Raw genomic sequence first — 14337 nt, forward strand, 5'->3', positions numbered from 1 at the left:
CCATGTTTGGAGCTTCATTTCCCTTTAGCAAGGTTTACTTCAGTAAGTAAAATTAATATAATATATGAATTATATATATATATATTTATAAATTATGTACATAGAATATTTCACTCATCACATCACAACAGCCTCTAGAACCTATTAGTAGCTTTAGTCGGCCTCATCTAGTCCATGTGTATGTGACAGATGTGACTTGAGCAGCAGGTGGCGGTAATGCGCCACAGCTTTTCATGTCAGCTTCATTTAATAAAGAGAAGAAGTTTGAAACGTAGAAGAAGGAAGAACATGTGATACGCGCAAACTGGAAGCAAGATGGCGGTGGTAGTGCGGAGCTTGCAAGACCAGCTCGAAAAAGCCAAGGAAAGCTTGAAAAATGTGGACGATAATATTCGCAAATTAACCGGACGTGATCCCAATGAATCGAGGTAAAATTCCAGAGATCGTATTTAGCCTGTGGCTGCTTTCTTGCTATAAGCTAAGAATATTGCTAGCGTCCAAACGACGCGGCTAGCATGAGTCGGTCAACTCGCTAGCTAGCACACACACACACGCATACAATTGTTTTGTCCCAGATGAACCTACACGTATGTCCACACTGGATACTTACACAAACAAACATAGTAAACAAACTGTGAATGAAAAATTACTCTTAACACTGAAGTAAAATGTGAATCAAATAAGTTGGTTGAGCTAATGCTAGGCCTCGTAGGAGGCGTTGTCTGAGTGTTTCCAAAAAGATGCCTGTCTGGGAATGTTAAGTATTTCCGCCTTTAACAAAGAGGCGACACTCAAAAGGCGTTGTTTACTTTTATTATCTGTTGTTAGTGAGTAGATCAACAGGGTTTGTTGTTGCTTGATCTTGTTCCCTGTTGTGTTTTCAGGCCGGGCCAGATCCGTCGGCTCGGCGGCCCCATGGCAGGCGTCGGAGGAGGAGGTAGAGGCAGAGGAGTCAACCTGCTCAGGTAAAACTTGGCTCTGGATGGTCGGTGTCTAAAATAAAAACACAGCTGGAACTGACAGTGGTATAGAGTTGTATTATAGCCTTTTCTGGTTATAAGACTAATTATTGACAGCATTTTAAATAGACTCTCAATCACCACAAAATAGAGTCAAAAGTGATTTTGAATCAACTCTGTACACAAACAAAAATGGAGAATTGTGATTTTCAGGGCTGTACCTCATAAACTGGCAACTAGAATGTCACTCAGTAAAGTTTATACCTTCAGTCTCCTAAAATTCTCCTAAAAATACTGTGGGAAAAAAAACTACCCCCCCCCCCCCCCCCCCCCAGATCCTTATCATTACCAAATATATAATAGGTTCTTTCCTGACCCATACCACATCCTTCCACCAAGTCAGGGCTTTCTCTGCAGTTTGCCTAACGCACATGCACAATGCAGCGGGAGATTCTTTGCGCAGACACCTTCACAACAGCAACGTATCAATTCTGCTACGGAGATCACATGATTTGGTTTCATCACATCGACACTAGCGCTGGCCCTTCTCACCAGAAACTGTAGACATCTTCGGTGGTGTCTTATACATTTATGTCACCGAATTTTCATTTACTGCATATTGGACGATGACACACTTTAATTTGTCTGGACTCACTGGATTTGAAATTAATCCTCCAGCCTCACTTGTAAATGTGGTCTTTAATCTCTTACTGTTCTTTTTCAGGCGCAGTCTCTCAGAAATAGGAAGCGGCGGCCCTCCTGCCAAGCAGAGGGACATCGAAGGAGCCCTGCTGAGGTGAGCACCTGATTTTTTTTTTATTACACATCAACTTTACATACAAGGTGTAGCTGGGTATCGCCACTGATTTCCCAAATCAATTCGAATTTCCCAAGGTTTCGATTTCTGATTCGATTCAGTGTACAATTGAATAATTTTGCTTCGATATGAAATAGATTTTCAATGGACTAAAGCTGTAAACGGTGCAAGAAAACTTCAAACCTCGCTGCATTATTTAAAATATTATGGTCGGCCTGTCTTGATAACAAATCCAGTGATTATGATAAATTCTCTAATACTCATAATTTTGAAACCATTTTATACCATTGATTCTTGTGTCTGCTTGTTGCTCTTCACACACAAACTGATTATCACATTTATTTAGTTATTAATCGATGTCGGGTCATGAATCCGGATTGTTGTGGTCATTTTACCCTGATGTCCTGGCTGTGCGTGGCAAGGGAACTGAGTGATCAGGTCCTAATAACTTTTGATTAGTGTTGGTGTTAATTGGTAAATTGTGCGCTGGTCAGCGGGATTGTGGAGCGAGGCCACAGGAATCTGCAGCACGGTACAAACCAGTCTCTGCTTCTGCTCTGATCCTGAAGCCGCAGTGCTCATTTTGCAGCGGCGGGCCGTAGTGGAAACCATATATTATGACTTAATGTTGCCACTGTTCTTCAACAAATTAGACACAAGCACACACTTTCAAGTAAACAGACTCAGCCCATCTCTTCTCCACTGTGTGTGTGTGTAAACTCCATCTCACTCCGTCTTCAGCCTTACATATGAGATGAGAGAATCGACGCACTAAAATGTTGACGCTTTTTAGTAAAATGGGGTCACTCATTGGAAAAGGCATGTATTAAAAGATCGATTCCTCCTTTTAATGAATCGATATCGGCTTCTTTAGATTGATTTAAATCGGAGAATAAATGTTTTTTTATTTTATTTAAATGTTTTCTTAAACCCGACCCTAATACAAGGTCATGATGGTGAAACATTTGCATATAAAAAAGAGATCGGGAAAATAAACTTAGAACTAAAGACGTAAAAGAATCTTGAGTTAGTGTCAAGGATTTTGGTGTCAGCTTTTGCTACGAGAATAACATTAGATTTGGTGAAAGAAACGCTGGCATAATATGATTTATATGTTCTAAGTATGTTCTATATAATTAAGTGTAATGCTGATATGAATAAAGATGCCTCTTGTTGATGAATGTGGGAATCTTAAACTGGTTTATGTTCGTGTGGCTTTTACACTTCCTCTGGACAGAAAGCATTGAAAAAAATATGACAATCCTGTTCTTTGATTTTGTCATGCTGCTGCCTCAAGGCTATTTTTTGTTTTCTTGTGAGCAGATCACACCCCTGGCTATATTTGGCTTTCTGACAGATGATATTAAGGTGCTATGTTTAGGTGATAGTTAAATATCAGTCTCTCATGTTGGTGTCTGTCTGCAGGCTGGCGGGGGACCAGAGGGCCAGGAGAGATTTGCGCCACGACAGCGACGCCGAGGATGACGATGATGTCAAAAAGGTAAGGATCATGTTGCTGTTCATAAGTGCAGCCTGTGGATATAAAGTTTTGACCGTGTAATCAGGGGATGGAAATTGTTAAGATTATTTGTCCAGTTTTTTTTTTAATTGATTCCCTTAATGCATCCTGATAAATGTTCTGTGTGCTGCTTGGTTGGGAGGCAGCAGCACTTACAAGTAGTCTTAAAAACATGGTATTTATGGAATTCAAGCCCATGTTGTGTAGAAAGATTATTTAGCCTTATGCTGGTTTTCATCCTTACTTGAGAACCTTTTAGAGACATTACAATCAGTTTTTTCCTTTAGGCTATGACTCCTTGTAGCAAGTTTTCTGTAGCGTAGACTTGAGTTTGACAAAAATCCAGTGGTTCAGAAAATTTGGAACCAGTATCAGGAATTGGTTCTTGATTCCCATTCGTAGTTATGACAACATTGAGTTTCTTTAGATTTTGTTTTATTTTATGTTTTGACTGGTTATTTGACTTTACAATGTCCACTCATTTTCAATATCAAAGGACCTCTCAAAGGACTGCTTAAACTGTCCCATTTTGTATGTACCAAGTATTTTTGTGAATTGTCTCATGTTTTACAGTTTATTTTTTTAAATATCGACAATGGTAACAACTTAGTTTGTCCCGTTTTCTCCTCACTTCAGCCGGCGTTGCAGTCGTCTGTAGTAGCTACCTCCAAGGAGCGAACACGCCGAGACCTCATTCAAGATCAGACCATGGATGAGAGGGGCAAACAGAGGTAGGTCAACATGCCCTGAACAGGCTGTACATACAGATGCAATTTTTAACTTGATGAGATTAGTTTCGTCGCCCCTGCAAATAGTGGAAAGGGGGAAAAACACCTTAAATCAAAGGGTCAACACTGTCATTTTGTAGCTGAGAATTTCAAGTGTGTGATGGTGAGTTTGTTTTCCTTGTCAGGAATCGGCGTATGTTTGGCCTCTTGATGGGGACCTTGCAAAAGTTCAAACAGGAGTCAAACGTCTCTACAGAGAAGGTGAGGAGATCTTTCCAGTTGATGTAGTTTTATGTGTGCATTAAGAATCATTCTTTGAGTTAGCAAATGTCATCCAACAAGGCAAAGACAATAAAATGCCCTGAGAATAATTCAGTGTGATGGTTTCACTCAGTTACTGTTTCAGATTGTTTTTAGTTAAGAGTCACTGAACTCTTTTGTTGTTAAGGTGTGTGCTTTGATTTTTAGAAAATGAAAAGTAATGGATGTAAGCATGACCATAGTGGGTATCCCTGTGCTAAAAGTGTTAATTGTATTGTCTCTATATTTTGTAAATCCCATTGTAAATCAATATTTAAGAAAGATACATTTCTGATTTCTACCCATTTTCACAAAACTATCTACAAGTATTTAAACTGACTTTACACAAATTATTAGTAAATACGTTTGGTTGGCTTTCAATCATTGTTCTCGTCGGCTGTTGATCCATTTTAATTAATTTCCCTCTTATCTGCAGCAAAAGAGGCGCACAGAGATCGAGCAGAAGCTCGAGGTTCAGGCTGAAACTGAGAAAAAAAAGGTGGAGAATGAAAAGAAGGAGCTGTTTGAAGAGAGGAGAGCCAAACAGACTGAGCTGAGACTACTGGAGCAGAAGGTCGAACTAGCTCAGCTGGTAAGAAAGAAGTACAGTAAATAAAATGGTTACTGAAGTTCTCCTGAGCCTTTTACAGTTTCATTCTGAGTGCCATTGACCGATCGTTTTCTTCTGACACAGGAATATGTCGTCAGCCATCAGCTTTGCGTGTGCATTATAATTTTCATTCATTTCAGTCCAGGGAGCATCTAAGAGCTATTGTAATGCTAAAGAGCAGCTAGTGGGAAAGAATTGTATTTGCATAAGCAAATTCACTGACAGTTATACAGGGTGTCAAAGAAAGATTTAACCATCTCATTCTTCCATCTACAGCAAGACGAGTGGACCAGCCACAACAATCGTCTGGTGAAATACATTCGCACTAAGACAAAGCCTCACATATTCTATTCCCCTGGGAAAATGTGCTCCGCAACACAGAAACTCCTTGATGACTCCACCAAGAAACTAAATGGTCAGTAGGGCTGAAAGCATCTGTGTTTTGTATGTGCAGATCAGTTTGTGTCTTTACTACTGGCAGATGTTGGTCACTCTGTAACCTCTGAATCTTTGTTTCTTTGTAGTTGTGTTTGAGGAGAGGCGTGAGGCTTTTGCCGAACACCTCATTAAGATGGAATCGCGCCCCCGGCGACAGCCAAACCGTGACCAGGACGGCAACACTGCGGCAACAGGGATGGACCACCCAACGGAGGGTAAGCCAGCAGGTCAGGTAGTCAAGGTTACAGGTAACAAGGGAGATGCAGAGATGGAGGAAGAGGAGGAGGAAGATGATGAGGAGGATAGGGGAAAGGAGAGGGATAGAAAGGTGATGGAGAAGGATGAGGGGGAGGAGAGAGAGGAAGAGGAGATGGATGGGTTGAAAAAGGCAGCTGAAGAGGGAGAGAGGATGGAGTTAAGTGAGGTGGTTAACAGGGAGACAGAGAAGGAGGGAGTTAATGGTAGCAGGGAGCAGAGGGAAATGGGAATCAAGGAGAAAAGTCCAGGGTCAGAGGAGATGGAGGTTGAGGGGAAGCAGGGGGACAGGAGGAAGGAAGAGAAGGTAAAAACAGACAGTAAACAAGAGCCCACTGACTCCCAGAATGAAAAGACCCTAGACACCCAGTCCTTTGAACCAACTAAAGCCAGCCAGGAGGCACCAGACACCAGTCAGCAGCCCCAGCCCAGCCCCTCTGCAGAGGAGCCAGCAGAACAGCCCTCTGAGACCACTGGGGCCTCGCCTGCCCCTAAACCCCAAGCAGCCTCTGCCATAGTTGGGCAAGTAATGATCACCCCTTGCTTAGAGGTCCAGGACTCAGCAGCTGAGAACCAGGCTGCAGAAGGGAAATCACAGCTGAAAGCCCCACAAGCACAGCTCGATTCCCAGGAGGCTCCAAGCACCACCAGCCCTGCACCCCCCAAGGAGAAAGACAGCAGCGGGAGAGGGAGGAAGAAGGAAAAGGAGTCGAAGAAGGGTCACAGCAAAAGCTCCTCCTCTTCCTCCTCCGGCTCATCCTCGAGTGGAAGCTCCTCATCTTCTTCTGGATCCAGCCGCTCTTCATCGTCCTCCTCGTCATCTTCGTCCTCCTCGTCCAACAGCAGCAGTCGCAGCCGAGACGGTGGTAAGCGCAAGAGGCGGCCATCGGACAGAGGCGGGGACAGGAAAAAAGGAGAAGACAGGAGTCACCGTAAGCGAGGAGGGAGCAGCGGAGGTGGAAGAGACTCGAAGGCATCGAAAGAGAGGAGAAAGAGGAGGAGTGATGAGGGGAGGGGCAGGTCATCCCGGAGTGAAAGGGAGCATAAAGATAGAGACAGGAAGGAAAAGAGACGCTAATCTAGTACTCATTCAGCCTCTGTGCAGTGACACAGGATATTAAAGCTCCAGTGATTTCATGCCATGAGATGATGGAAGTTTTAAACTGTTTATTATAATTTCACTTTTTTCACATAAAGGCCCAGTGGTAGTTTTAAAGCAAGTCGATTTAAACCAAACTGAAACATGGATGACTGCTTATTATTTTCTTCCAATCGTAAATTCGCCTTTTTAGTCACGGTGGTGCATCTGGCAGGGCTGCTCCTCGCGCTGTCTCTAATTGGGCTCCTGGCGACATAGATTTGAGGTAGGACAGGCGCAGTTTTAGTCGTGTCATTTTAAATCCGGATGATTTGTTCTCTTGGTCTGACTGGGTTTTTTACGGAGGTCTTTTTTGGCGCCACAGTGACCAGATGCTTTTTGAACGTGTTCCTTTTTTGTTCATCTTAATCCTCATGCCATAGGCCGGGGTATCAGTGGTTATGCTAGCAGTGATCAGTAGTTGTGTTTTTCAAGTTAATGTGAAAACACTGTTAATCCCCATTTGTCTCCACTGTTTGATCGATGTCATGGCCGTCGTATCCTCCTCACATGGGTACATGTGTGATCTGCTTAAATACTGTTTTTGAATCTGTTTCTCCATGTTTAGTTTTTTTTGTACCAACTGATGAAACGCTTCTAAATAAAGTTGAGATATTCGTGGGAATGTGTTATATTTGAAATCAAAGTAATTATTTTCATTTAACAGTCATCTATAGGGTCTATAAAACCTCACAATGGTGAAAAAAAAATTCACATCACAATTAGAATCCACACTTAGTTTTAAAATGCTTTAAAACAAAGGCAGAAAGTTCAGGGTTGAAAAGATAGAACTAGTGAATGTTTTTGTTTGAAAAATAACTTATCCAAGTAAGTTAGCAATTTTGTCAGTTTCTGCTCGATATACACTGCATCATTAAGAGTCTGCAATTGCAAATACAGCACAAATTGTTTGATTAGTGTGACAATCCTCGGTAAGAAAGCAACATTGACTTCACAAATGTATTAAACACCATTGGTTCACGAGCTTTGTCACAGCTTATGTTTCTCTAGTGGAAGCAATCTGATGCATTGGGAAGGACAGACTGAAGATGGAAACATCAGGCTATAAGAACATGTTGATCACAAATGTCATGGTTTAAGCTGTGAAGATATTTCACTCTGGACTTAATTGTTGGACCTGTTCAGACCTGGTATTACCATCCGTCCACAAGTGGTCCACTCCAAGTACGTGTTCACACCAAGTATTGTGTCCTGAATGTTCCTCTGGGACCATTTGTGATCGGCTCTCCACTTCCCTGCTCAATATGCAAATAAACACAAACCATTTGTTTTTGCTAAGACCAAATTACGTTTTACCCAGTCTAAGTTTGCAGATGTGTCCGATGGTACTGTGTTGGCATGAGGGGCTGAATGAATCGTGTGCAGCCGCTGAGAATTATTATTTTACAAATTTAAGGAAAGTATCAATCATGTGGTGTTGATGTTGTGGACAAATAATGAACAAAAAGGAAACTAGCAGGTCAGCTGAGTAGGTGGTCCTTCAAATGTGGGTCAGGATGCATTTTTTTTTTTTTAGATTAGATTCAACTTTATTGTCATTGCACAGAGTACAAAATACTTAGACAACGAAATGCAGTTTAGCATCTAACCAGAAGTGCAAAAAAAAAGCAGAAAAAGTGCAGAGTATGTGCATATGAAAAGTGGAATATGTAAATAAATAAGATATGTACAGTAAGAAATAGATATGGAATATGAACAGTATAGATACAAGACTAGCAGCAATAGAGGTAGGTAGTGTAGATATGATGTGTATATAAAGTGCAGGTGTAAGTATAAGTGGTGTTAGTAAGTGAGATAAACATGAGAAATTAAGTGAATGAGGTAGTAGTAATATTGTATACAAAAATAACAGTCTAGTGCAAATGTTCAGTGGCTGGAGGAGGGTGTGTGGCAATCCAAGCCAGGGTGAAGGGGGGAAGTACAGTCACTGGAGGAGGTGTGTGTGGGGGGGGATCACCGTGGTGCAGAGTTCAGCAGGGTGACAGCCGCAGGGAAGAAGCTGTTCCTGAACCTGCTGGTCCGGGAACGGAGGACCCTGTAGCGCCTCCCAGAGGGGAGGAGGGCAAACAGTCTGTGGCTGGGGTGTGAGCTGTCCTTGACGATGTTGTGCGCCCTCCGCAGACATCTCTTGCTCTGGACAGCCTCAATGGTGCGGAGTGAGGAACCGGTGATGCGTTGGGCAGTTTTCACCACTCTCTGCAATGATTTCCGGTCCGCAACAGAGCAGCTGCCATACCACACTGAGATGCAGTTGGTGAGGATGCTCTCGATGGTGCAGCGGTAGAAATTTACCAGAATCTGAGGAGACAGATGGGCCTTCTTCAGTCTCCTCAGGAAGAAGAGACGCTGGTGTGCCTTCTTGACCAGGGTTGAGGTGTTGAGGGTCCAAGAGAGGTCCTCAGAGATGTGGACACCCAGGAACTTGAAGCTGGCGACACGCTCAACCTCAGTCCCGTTGATATGGATGGGGGTGTGTGTGCCACCTTTCTTCCTGAAGTCCACAATGAGCTCTTTGGTCTTCTTGGAGTTGAGAGCCAGGTTGTTGTCGTCGCACCACTCAGCCAGGTGCTGGACCTCTTCTCTGTAGGCGGACTCATCATTGTCGCTGATGTGGCCAATCACCGTTGTGTCGTCTGCGAACTTAACAATGGTATTAGAACCATGTACAGGTGTGCAGTCGTAGGTGAAGAGGGAGTAGAGGAGAGGGCTCAGCACACAGCCCTGTGGCACGCCGGTGTTCAGGATGAGGGTTGAGGAGGTGTGGTTCTCTAACCTAACAGACTGGGGTCTGTTGGATAGGAAGTCCAGTATCCAGTTGCAGAGGGAAGTGTTGATACCTAGATCACTGAGTTTCGTGATCAGTTTGGAGGGGATGATGGTGTTGAAAGCTGAACTGAAGTCTATGAACAGCATTCTCACATAGCTGTTGTTGTCGTCCAGGTGAGAAAGTGCGGAGTGTAGTGCCGTGGAGATGGCATCCTCAGTACTCCTATTCTGACAGTAGGCGAATTGGAAGGGGTCCAGTGTGGGTGGTAAACAGGTTTTAAGGTGAGCCAGGACCATCCTCTCGAAGCACTTCATGATGGTAGGGGTGAGTGCAACAGGGCGGAAGTCGTTAAGGCTCGCAGCAGTGGAGTGTTTTGGCACCGGCACGATGGAGGTGGTTTTAAAGCACATGGGGACAGCTGCTTGGGCCAGTGACAGGTTGAATATGTCAGTCAAGACCTCAGCTAGCTGCCCAGCACAGCACATTTTCAGTCACACAGCTAAAACAATGTGGCCACATGAGTCACAGACCACCTTTGAGTGTGGAGCTGCGTTCAGACCAGTACTTAACGTTGACCACATGTGATTGGATGACTCAGGACGGATGTTTACACCAGGTCTGAACAGGTTCCTTGAGTTATCTCATATGCATGGCCAAAATGCCAGTGTGTCAGCTATAAGGACGGGTGTGAAATATTGATGACCAACAAAAATGTCCACAAACCCAAAAATTATACAAGTCATCAGTTTAATAGAAAAATCTTACATTTATTAGGAAACTTTAAAACAGAAACCATAAAAACATCAGGGATAAATTCACTAAGAAAAACAGACTTTTCCTGATTAAAACAAAAGTGATGCTGCTGCTTAAGTTGTACCAGCAGAGTCAATACCATAATTCAACAACAAACAACATTTGTGTTCATGACTGGGGACCATGGGTTCACCCTCAACTTTATCTGAAACTGTGTAGAAACATAACAGTTCCATGTGGATGTGTTTATTCTTGTCTTGTTGCTTGACTGTAGAATCTGCTGCATCAGTTAGCTCACATCTCCTTCTTAATGTCCTGTTGATATCAAACAGCTCGACCGTGTGTTCACTGCGGCTGATCTGCCAGGTCATTCTGCTCAAAATATCTGCAGGTTACAAATAGGAAATTAATATAATTGCATTCAGTTTAGCACTAAAGTCAAATAGGACCTGATTAGAGTTTTCAAGTAAATATAACCCCTGGAGTACACAAATACAAAATACAAAGTTTTATTATTAAAAGTGAATCAAGAAATAAAAAGTATAATTTGTACGTCTGCTTGCTGCATAGATTGTAAATAATTTATTTCATAATTTAAGTAGTTAAATGTTGGTATAGTCACTCAAATAAATCAGATATGGGTAGTTAGAGTTTGGTATGTACGGTAAGTATTGGTTAGTATGGGGTCTTTGGGTTGGAGTTAATATTACCAAACACATACACTTGGTATATAAAATGTGATGTGACCAGAATGATTTGAACTCAGTAGTAGATACCTGGCAACAAGACAGATGAGCAGGTTGAGGGCAGGTAGTTTCTCATCGTCCTGACTCTCCTGTGGAATCATGGGAGCAGGACACACATTGTCAGGTCGAGTGTATCACATCAACAGTCAGATTCTGACAGGCCTTGCTATAAAGAGTATATTAAAATAATTTCTACAGAAATACTTTCTTCTCTTTATACAGACATTCTGCAACAATCTGGAGTAAGTATTGTTGTTATTTCTGGCCAAAAAATGTCCTCACTGACAAATAAAAGCATCACAGTGAGTAGGAAACACACACACTGGTAGTGCTACATAGAGGAGGGCAGTGGTGGAGTAACACCGGTTAGAGGACAGTCGTACAGACAGAGTCGTACCAGCGTGCTGCGGAGCTGAGCACATCTCCTGGCCAGTTGTCTGATGCAGGAGTGGGCTTCAGGCAGTAAAGGCTTCTCCAGGCAGGACAACAAACCATACAACCAGCGACCCTGGAACAAACACACGGTCGTCATGTTCTGATGCTTTATTTCCAAATGTCAAATTTACTAACATTCTTCTACTGAAACCAATGAGCATAGTTTTCCACCTGCAATACAACTAAGACATGTATCTATAGCATTGAACTGGACAGGACGCAACAACCGACTGAGGAAGCTGGAGAATCAAAACCAAACTCACCAACTGTGGACCAAACTCTCTCTCCTCAAACCAACTGATGAGAGTTTCTAACACCATCAACACTGTGGACTGTCGACACACAGAGAGATGATAGAGAAAACATACAAATCAGACTGTTACACTGGTGAAGAGAGGGAGTGTCAGTTTGATAATGTGATTATTCACAAGGGAAGATTAATTACCTGGTTGAGTCTGCTGACGATGCTCAGGAAGGGAGGGAAGCCGACCTGAATAGAGACAAACAATTATCAACATCAGTCACATTTAGGTCTTATATAATTAATTATAAATTAAACTCTTTATCAATAAACAAAAGCAAGAGAAGTGAAGCATTTTAATTTTCACTTCAGGCTAGCTGAACAAAATTTGAGATACAACTGTACCAACATCTTTTATGTCAGGTTTTACTTTAATAGAACACAGTCAATGATAAATATATATATATATATATATATATATATTTTACAGTTAAGGAGTTTCTATAACTGTCTTCAAACAAACACATTCATACAACCTTGCTGTAGTCCAGTGCTGGCTCTGCACCCGTGTCACAGGATGACGTTCCCAGATAGACGACCTCCCCTAAACAAAACCTCTTCCAGCCCTCCTCATCTGTGAGCTTTGGCTGTAAAACACACACACAAACTTCAATATTACATTTACGATAAGTATCTTTTGCAGTTTGCCACTTTTTTCACATGTGTACTGTACACGCATATCAAACAATCAGCAAGTGATTCTGCTCAAACAGAAGCTCCTGAGGTGAAGCATTCAATGTGATGCTATCAAATTCATACTGTTTTAATGACTGAGTGAAATTTGTAACTCTGCCATCTCCTCACCATCAGCACGTTGTCATCCAGAGACTGGCTGCTCCAGTGATTCCTGTTCCTTGTGATGCTCTGAAAGCAAAATGCAGAACAGAGAAATGTTTTATCTAAACACTGAGCCACGTAACTTTTCTTATATTACACTTATCTACAATTTTTAAAAATCCATCAACTGATCAGTGTTAAGAAAAGCCACTGACTGAATTAGTAAAAGAGGATACATTGAATATGTTCAAGTTTTGGACAGCTCAAGTGATTTTAATTTAATCTTAAGGAAGACGTGGGAGGTGTCTCTTGTTTTACCTGTCTGACATCCGAGAAGTGACCGACTTGCTGCCGCTGCCAACCGAGACTGGGGCAGAAACCCATGGGAGCAGCATGGCAACCTGCCACCTGAAGCACAGGAGAATATATCTTAGACACGTGAGGGGAAAGAATGTTTTTATTTCCTCACCTGATCTCATACGTGCAAACATCATTCATGTGTTTCCAATAGCTCAGTGAATAATTAAAGAAAGAAGGCGGAATACTAGTGGAGTAGTGATTGGGTTTCACTTATGTTTAAAAATAAACTTGAGTAATTGTTGCTTGGTTTCATTTGTATATCGTATTTGCACATTCTTCCATGACCTTTATATGATATTTGTTTTTAACATGAATATTTCATCTTAACATAGCAGTTGTAAAGTCCATTCTAAGATACAAACAGCAATACAAAAACAAATACAATGTACACAGAAGACAAATAAACAGTACATTTAAAGTGTCATTACACTGCAGTATCCAGTAGTCTGTTCCTTTCTGCACATATTCCTTTCTCGTCAGTGTGTTCATTTACTCACAGAAGCATTCACGGTTTGTTTCTTCTTCAGTTTCTTGGGGTCAATCTGAGCAACCACCACCTCTGGACATAATGACGCCTCCAACCTGACCAACAGGAAACACATTATTACAGCACAAACCTGGTTCAACGTTCTGCTCATAAATAATGTTATCAATTATGTAACTATGTGGCTTAAACCCCTCCACTAAAAAAAACCCCCACAAGTTTCTACTTAAATCTCTGAAAATTAACCAAAGTAACTGGCATTCACTCTTCTCCATTGCATACTTAATAGAAAGGACAAATAACTTGAGGTATTTAATATAACATGAATTCAGAAAACAAAACAACTACACATGACAAAATATTGGGATTCCTCTATTAACTCCAATCAAGCTCTTTATGTAAAGCTCTATATCTATCAGAGTGTGTGTGCAGGTATACACATCAACATCTATAAAGGCCTATATACACATTTTTATTGATGTTCTCTTGTTCGATATAAAGTTATGCATCTATCCATGTCACTGTAGTTGAGAAGCACTTGGCGGCCTCCCAGCAGCACACCGCAGGAGAGCGGCTCCCCTCCCCTGGGGAGCAGGAGGAGTTGGGATGCGGGTGAACTCACTGGACTTGTCGCAGATATTCCTGTGGGTTTCGTGGAGGTCCTTTCAGGTCCAGCTCCTCTGCACTGGCTCTGCACTCCACGGGCAGCAGCCTGGGCATCAGCTCCTCCGCGTCGGACTTCATCGCGTCACTGATCAGCGAGCATCTACCAGAGGATCTGGGGGAGAAGGTCAGCGGCTCCGGCTGAAGCGTCCAATCACGGTTTAAGAGCCTGTCGTGACCCAAACAATCCACTTCTTCCTGCAGACAACTGTTCGCACACTATGCGGCCATCTTGCTTGTAACCGCGGAGCGACGCGTGACGTCTT

General features: G+C 42.4%; 2 protein-coding genes across 3 annotated transcripts; one reads left to right on the plus strand and one right to left on the minus strand.

Moving 5' to 3' along the window:
* The first annotated feature begins 271 nt into the window (after window positions 1–271).
* pnn (pinin, desmosome associated protein) lies at window positions 272–7386 on the plus strand. Of its 2 annotated transcripts, XM_034576786.1 has the most exons (10): window positions 272–428; window positions 885–965; window positions 1684–1755; window positions 3202–3277; window positions 3932–4026; window positions 4209–4284; window positions 4760–4915; window positions 5210–5348; window positions 5458–5654; window positions 5820–7386. In XM_034576786.1, exons 1-10 carry the CDS (start codon window positions 316–318, stop codon window positions 6702–6704), a joined length of 1890 nt encoding a protein of 629 aa, XP_034432677.1. In that variant the 5' UTR covers window positions 272–315; the 3' UTR covers window positions 6705–7386. The 2 variants fall into 2 exon arrangements, with proteins under 2 accessions (XP_034432677.1, XP_034432676.1); XM_034576785.1 differs by having other exon boundaries at window positions 5458–7386.
* A 2908-nt stretch (window positions 7387–10294) lies between these two features.
* gemin2 (gem (nuclear organelle) associated protein 2) lies at window positions 10295–14337 on the minus strand. The gene is made up of 10 exons (XM_034576789.1): window positions 14031–14337; window positions 13422–13506; window positions 12883–12972; window positions 12592–12651; window positions 12264–12374; window positions 11932–11976; window positions 11750–11818; window positions 11449–11559; window positions 11082–11140; window positions 10295–10690 (listed from the first exon to the last, which is right to left on the minus strand). The coding sequence occupies exons 1-10, from the start codon at window positions 14150–14152 to the stop codon at window positions 10651–10653; spliced, it is 792 nt and encodes a 263-aa protein (XP_034432680.1). The 5' UTR covers window positions 14153–14337; the 3' UTR covers window positions 10295–10650.

Source organism: Hippoglossus hippoglossus, chromosome 22, assembly GCF_009819705.1.
Source record: "Hippoglossus hippoglossus isolate fHipHip1 chromosome 22, fHipHip1.pri, whole genome shotgun sequence".
Taxonomy (NCBI): domain Eukaryota; kingdom Metazoa; phylum Chordata; class Actinopteri; order Pleuronectiformes; family Pleuronectidae; genus Hippoglossus; species Hippoglossus hippoglossus.